At 21.2% G+C, this 7,906-nt stretch overlaps 1 protein-coding gene across 1 annotated transcript; it reads right to left on the reverse strand.

Moving 5' to 3' along the window:
- Positions 1–1,346: 1,346 nt before the first annotated feature.
- Positions 1,347–6,968, reverse strand: LOC128957001 (fatty acid-binding protein-like). Its single transcript, XM_054302719.1, has 4 exons — positions 6,753–6,968; positions 6,495–6,607; positions 2,266–2,438; positions 1,347–1,917 (listed from the first exon to the last, which is right to left on the reverse strand). The coding sequence occupies exons 2-4, from the start codon at positions 6,562–6,564 to the stop codon at positions 1,768–1,770; spliced, it is 393 nt and encodes a 130-aa protein (XP_054158694.1). The 5' UTR covers positions 6,565–6,607; positions 6,753–6,968; the 3' UTR covers positions 1,347–1,767.
- Between the last annotated feature and the right edge of the window lie 938 nt (positions 6,969–7,906).

Below are 7,906 nucleotides of genomic sequence, written 5' to 3' on the forward strand. Positions count from 1 at the left end.
ATGAAACACAGATATAAATATTGAATATTTATTGATTAATATAAAAAAAAAATTATTCATATTACTATAAATAATTAACCGTTATATTGATTAAATAATAATAATTTTTTGTCTCAATAATAAAAATAAAAAAACAATTAAATTCATACAAAATATTAATAGAATAAAATATTTTTAAAAAGCAAAAATACTCAAATTATAACTATTATTATAATTGTTTTAAACATTGATTGATTGATTTATTTAAATAAATAATTTTAAATAATTTTATTTCTAAAATGTTTGCAATTTTTTTTATCTATTATTATAATTTATAGTTAACTACATTTACATTTTTAATAAGAAATCACTACTACTATTACTATTATTAGTATTATTATTACTGTATTATCTATACTATTGTTATTACCGGTATTATTTCAATATAATGTGCAAAAAAACCATTATCATAGTATTAATAATTACAAACATTTTATACCCCTGCACATTTCTAGTTAATCAAAATTAATAAACAATGACAAATATATTGTAAAAATATTTTTTTTAAATTATATAATTTGAAATACTATCTAATACTATTTTATAAATAATATATTAACGGTAGTTTAGATTAATGTTTTTAAATAATTGCAAAAATGTTATTTATTTAAAATAATAGTTTCAAATTTTTTATATAAATTAAAATTACTTTATCTATTTTCTTAAAAAATAAATTAATAATAAAAAATATTTATAGCATATAAATAGTATTAAAAGTTAGTTGTATTATAATTTTATAAGTAAATTGATTCACAAAAAAAATAAATGTACCGGTAATAGTAAATTTAATTAATAATAATAATGTATAATGATTATAATGTATATAATAATTTAATAATTAATTAATTAAATATATTTATTTATAAGTATCAGTAATAATAATAAACTTAAATTATTATAAGTACTTTACTAATTGTAAAATTATTTTTTAACTAATTAAGTTTAATTTTACAAAATTAGACAAATTAACTCAAATGAGAAAAAATAATATAAATTTAAAAAAAAATTATTTTTAAAAATATATATATTCAATATATATGATACTGTAATTATGGTAAATTTTTAGATTTAGTTAACAAAAAAATGTCAATTAATTAAAAAAAATATCATAAAAAATAATCTTGTTAAAATTTAAAAATTAATTTTTTATTTATTTATGTCACCAAAAAAATTCTTAAAAATGAAAGAAAACACACAATAAAAAAATTATATATAAATATATATCAAAAAACATTTTTATATGGAAATTGTTATATACTTTAACGTATACTTTAATCAATCATTCAATCAATATTACTGTTTATATTAATATATATAAATAGGAGACAATAGTTTAGATTTAGTATTTTTTTGGTATTGTTTTCAGAAAAAAACTAACTATTAATCAGATATTGTTATTACTGTAATAATAATAATATCAATCTATGGGAGGAGTGGCACAAAAAAAACAAATAATAATAATGAAATTAAAAACAATTTATATGATAGTAAATCAGATTTCAATGAATCAATCAATTAGGTAATCAAACAATTATAATTGAGAAAAAAACAATAATTTTTATATCAAATTTTTTAATTAATTGTAGATTTATATAATAATAAAAATAGATAACTAATCAATCAAAAAAAAAATATAATAATAATAATATATTGAGACGCCATTCATATATATGTTTGTGTGTGTGTTTGCGCGCGTCCGCTACCATCACCCCCACCACAACCACATGTCTATTGTCGGGCGTATTTACGGACAGATGACACACTGCCGACGGTAGCCGTAACCACCAGTTCGGGTCCAGTAAACTCGCGGACAATCTTAACCTCTTTGTCGCCGTACTGGGTTTGGATCAGTTTGTTGCCGTCGGCCACCACTACAGTCTATATATATATATATATATAATTGTGACAATAAATAATAGATTAGTTATCTTAATAATATCAATAATAATTTACATAATTTTCATTTATTTTTTTTATATATTTAAATAAACTAATTATAAGGTTATTACCGATAAATAATGTTTTTTATCCCTAAAATTTTTTAATTTAATTTTTGTTTTATTCAATCAATTCCTAAATTATTTTTTAATTTATATTTATCGGTATCTATCTATCTATCTATCAGTCTATTTCTCATTGAAATAGTATACATCTATCTAAGCCTCTAGGTGTTGTAACCCAACCCAACCCAACCCTACCCATCCACTCCCAGGTAGGCCTACAAACCTTGATATTTTTGCCATCCATACGGGCCTCTTCAAACTCCTTTCCCAATTCAAACTTGATCTCCGAGTTCTTGATGGCCGTCAATGTCTTCAGCGAATAGGTATCGCCATCTTTGCTAATCTCGACGACCGGTGTCGATGTTTTTGCCAGATTTCTCAATACAAAATTCACACCTATTTTTGTGTAATTGATTTAGGAAAATAAAAAATAAAACAAACAAAATATGTTTAATACTACCGGCAATAATATTGTATTTTTTTTGTATTAATGAATATTATTTTTTTTTGGTTATTTTCTTATTTTTATTTATGTATGTTTTTTTGGTGAATGCAATAAAATTTTATTTTATTACTGTTATTACAATATTATAGTAACTATTCTTTAATAGTAATAAACCCATAAAAATTAAATATTTTTTTTTATAATATAATTATCAACTGAATATGTAAATTAAAATTAATTTCAATTTAAAAAATAAGTATTAATTATAATAACTATTCAATAACTATTAAAGTATCAAATATTACTTTATATCGCTATATAAATTAAAACTAAGCATAGATTATAATTGTAATTTATTTTTTTATTATTTGATGATAAATTTTATCCCTCAGTCATAGATATCACTGTCTAGTAGTTTAGTAAAAAAAACCGTAAATTAATAAATAAATTAAAAATAAAAAAAGATACGATAAACTAAAACTAATTTAACGGATTTTAATGTACTTATTATTATTATTATTATCAATAAATATAATTTATTATTAATCAAATACTGTATTATATGTGTGCATAAAGTTTTCAACTGTATTTGTAATCAATTTATTATTATTTTTTTTGGCTAATAAATCAAAAATAAAACTACTAATAATTAAAATCATTTATAAAATTTTTAATATATTTTTCTTATTCAAAGTTCATAGTTTATAGTCTATGAAAAGATATAGTATTTTATTTTTTGATTAATAATTATATTATTATCAAAAAATAAAATTAAAAATTATTTTTTTAGACACTTTATAGATGTTTTTGAACGTTTATTAAATATATATAAATATTAGAAAAACAATTAAAATTATTGTAAATACCGATAAATTATTTTTCTATTATTTGATATTAAAATGACTATAATATTATTAATATTATATTGATATATAATTTTTTCCTAAACTATTAGTACATATTTCTAATTAGCAATTAGTACGTTATGTCCTAAAAAAATATACAGTATATATATACAAAGTACAGCACTGGTAGCTCAACAAACAAACAAATTCACACCCACCCCTACCCACCAATTATAAACTACAGTACAAATTCAATGTTATATCTATAGAAAAAATGAGATAATTATGTTTTCAAAGTCCAACATTAATATAATATACAATATATAAAAAATTATCATAATTTACAGTAATATACTGTATTATTATCATCAGTACTAAAACAAACAGTTATTAACCTTAAAGATAAAAAACACCCAATTGATTATGTAATCAATTGATAATTTAAATTACATTAAAATAATAAATATACTGTTATATTACAAATAAATCATTGTATATTGTATCTTTTAGTTTACATATTATGTATTACATAACACACACACACACACACACACACACACACACACACACACACATATATATATATATATTTATTTATAATAGAAAATTAATAAAATTTGATGTAAATTTTTATTTATCTATCATTTTGACTTAACAAAAAATGCTGAGAAAATAAAACTTATTTGTTTATAATCTCTATTACTACTAAATTTTTTTTAGTCTATGAAATTGAAATACCGGTGCCATAAAATACACCCAGTGTAGTCCCAACCAGTTTTTATATACAGTATTTAATGGTCTGATATAATAATAATAGCAAATACTAGTTGTGGTCCGCGATATGTTTGGGGACTACTACTACTACTACTAATAATAATAATAATAATAATAATAATAATAATAATACATGTTTTAAAGTACATGGAAATAATAATACTCAAAAAAATGTACTCAAAATTTTTATTTCAATGTCAACTAACAACTACTACCACTAAAAATATTATAGTTATATTGAATCCAAAGTTTCATTATATATATATATAATATAATTTATTTTTATAATGGGATTTGTTGTGTACTGTATTTAAAAAGCTATGAGAAACCGGTCTAAAGTCTATATATATATATATATATCTATTTATCTATTTCCTCAATATAAATATTATTATTATATAACAACAAAAGTTAATTATCAAGCAAATAATAATAATAATAATAAACATTAACATCATTATTGTTAGTTATATTTTCATACATGATGTATTTTCTGCTAGATGATTCATTTATAATTATGATGAAAATATAATGTGTGTATGTTTTAAATATGATATATACTGTATATATATGTTTTGTTTAAACCCATTAAAATATTTGCATATCATTTAGCATAGAAAATAAAAATATTGTTTCAAAGAAAAAGAGAGAATATATTGAAATATATTTTTTTATTTAATTTCTACTAATTATTTGTTTTAATGTAAATTTTTAATGATATTTATTTTAGGTGAATTAAAATTAACCTATCAAAATTAAAACATGATAGTTTATTATTATTATCTTATTAAATTATAATTTAAATGCAAAACAAACTAAATACTAAATTTTGAAAATAACTATTATTTGAAATACTCCAACAAAATAATTTTTTAATTTGAATCTATTTAAACAAATACAATACAATTACTATATATATATATATATATATATATTGCCAATTAGTAGTAGTAGTAGTAGTATACCAATTGGTAAAACATGTATTGAAATTAATTAATTAATTTCAATAAATGTGTAATTTTCAATTAGTAGTTTTTTTTTTAAAAATTCACAAAACATTTTACCGGTAATTTCTATTTCTAGTTATAATAATATATTTATTTTAAATAATTAAAATTATTTTTTATGTGTATTATTAAACACATGTCACACTTATCACACACTATGTATGATTCAAACAGATATTTCAAAAATTTTTTTTACTGTATATCTGTATAAATAATATGATATTTATTTAAATAAATTATTAAATAAATTATTAATAATGTATTAAATATTTTCTTAGAAATATTAAAAAAACATTTGATAAAATATATGAATATTTAATAAATAAATAACAAAAAAAAAATCATCAAATATTACACACATAAACAATAATTCAAGGTTTGTGAAAATTAATATTTTTTTTTGATAAAATAATATCTGAAATTTGATATTTTTTTTGGTAAGTATTATCAAATCAATCAAATGTATGATATTTATTGTGTGCAAATAATTTTCTCATTATGTATACGATATAATTATAAATTACTACTAATATTATTAAAGCAAACTATATTTAAACATATAATAACTTTGTGTTTAATTTGGTAATAATATTGTCTATAAAAAATTAAAAGTAAATACAAGATTATTATTAATAATATAAAATTTAAGCCCCAATAATGATTACTATGATTATGATTATTAATAATAAAAAAAAAATTTTGTGAGGGGAGAGGGGGTACGGATGTAAGTCATCATCAATCAAAATACAAATTAAATACAACTAATAAAAAATTTACAAATTGAATGACAAATGAAATAATTTAACCAAAAAAAAAATAATAAAATATTAAATGTTATGAAAAAACTTTTGAAAATTATTATTTCACTCTCTCTAGTAATAGACTATTATTATTACTACTATTACTACTAATAATAATAATTTATAATATTTTTGTAATAACTTAAACATGTGTTTTATATATATATACAGCATATCATAATATATCATATTTTTTTAAAAAAATAGTATTGATGTGTTAACTATAATAACAAATATGTTAATAATATTAACAAATAATAAAATTGTTTTTTAACATTTTTAAAAAAAATTAATTGGTCTGGGTAATAGTTAGGTTATGGGGGGAGGGGGTAGAGGAGGTTAAATATTATACATTTGAATTATGTGGTCAATAAAATTAATTTTCATTACACCCATAAGTTTTCGCACACATTTGTATACTAGAGTGTGGGCTAACATACATACAGTGTGTGTGTGTGTGTTAGTTAAATGCCACAAAAATTTTAATAAGAGGGTGTATAGGGGGGGGGGGGGTTATTGTTGTTAATTTAGGTGTAGGTTAGATATTGATACCCCCCCTCCTGTATGACACAAACACATACCTAACTCTTTGAGAAACTCATCGAAATTGTCGCTTGAGGTCAGTTTGAATTTGCCGGTAAAGTCGGTCATTTTCTTGCGATTTGTTTGTTGGCGGTAATTGTGGTTTGGGCACCTGTAGGTGGAGGTCGGGGTGGGTGGGGTATTCAACAGGGAACGGATGATCCAACAAATAAACAAAAATCAAAATTATTATTTATGAAAAATTATTTTCAATCAAACAAAAAATTTTATAAAAAAGTTTTTTTTTTTTTACAAACCGATTGATTGATTGATTTGGACAACACTTCCAACTCTACTATTAATATTAAATTTAACAAAAAATACCGAACCGTTTAAATAGACGACTGTTTTTATGTATGCGTTTAACCGATTAAATAGGACTGACTGTCTATCTGTCTGTCTATGCGTTTATTGTGTGCGCTATTTAAACACTTGTGTATGTGTTTTGTATGGATAAATAGCAATGTGCTCTCTCTCTCTCTCTCTCTCTCACACACTTGCATACCCTCCCTGTGCTTTACACACACACAGATACTTTAGGTACAATGTTTAGTAGAGATTAGAGGAGGAGATACTAGTGCTGTACGACTAGTTTAAGCAGCAGTTTCTTTGGCGGTTTGACGGGTAATACCAATATATATATATATACCGATAGTATATACTGTAAAATAGGAAAAATTGTGTTTTACGGATAATTTACACATAATTTGTTGTAATTTTGTTACATTTTTAGTTTGTTTTTTAGACAAAAAAAAATAATAATATATAAAAAACATTAAATAAATTATAATTTTGTGGTTATTGTAATGATTTGGGTTTGAATTTTAAAAAAAAAAATGTTTTAATTATCTGATTTTACTTTATTTTCCTACAATACTAATCGTTTTTTACTATATTACGGTTTGGTTCTAATAAAATATTGTACTGTAGTTTACATACTCTAGTATTAGATGACAACTCATCCCTCTCTCTCTCTCTCTTTCTCTCTCTTTCTCTCTATACATGACATGACATTCAATAAGCATAACACAGTGTATACTATACATGCATACACTGTATAGCATTGATAGCGCTTTATAACCCAAACCACGCGATGGGCGGGTGTTGTGCTCTTAGTTGTGCTAAACGTTTGTGTCTATAGAGAGCACCAGTAGATGTGAAATAAATACCAGCGCTCTCTCTCTCTTTACAGTACATTACGATAAGCCGGGTATCGATGATGTCATTGACTATTATTATAATATTATTTTATATAAACCCAAATATAATATATACAATAAATGACGCTTCAAATATTCAAATTAATTTTTTCAAAAAACTACATTGATAACTTTATTAATACAGTATTATTAATAGTAATAGAAAATTTTTAAAAAATTATTAATTAATATAAAAAAAATTTATTTATTTT

This window comes from Oppia nitens, unplaced genomic scaffold (assembly GCF_028296485.1).
Source record: "Oppia nitens isolate AA-2021 unplaced genomic scaffold, nextdenovo-longstitch-racon4-pilon3 scaffold34_pilon_pilon_pilon, whole genome shotgun sequence".
NCBI classification, from domain to species: domain Eukaryota; kingdom Metazoa; phylum Arthropoda; class Arachnida; order Sarcoptiformes; family Oppiidae; genus Oppia; species Oppia nitens.

Excerpts from the sequence above, each read along its gene's own strand:
- LOC128957001 (XM_054302719.1), bottom strand. The coding sequence starts at position 6,564 with ATGACCGACTTTACCGGCAAATTCAAACTGACCTCAAGCGACAATTTC. Across the intron at positions 2,439-6,494 it reads TGAGTTTCTCAAAGAGTTAG|GTGTGAATTTTGTATTGAGA; the intron begins GTATGTGTTTGT and ends ACACAAAAATAG. Across the intron at positions 1,918-2,265 it reads TGGATGGCAAAAATATCAAG|ACTGTAGTGGTGGCCGACGG; the intron begins GTTTGTAGGCCT and ends ATATATATATAG.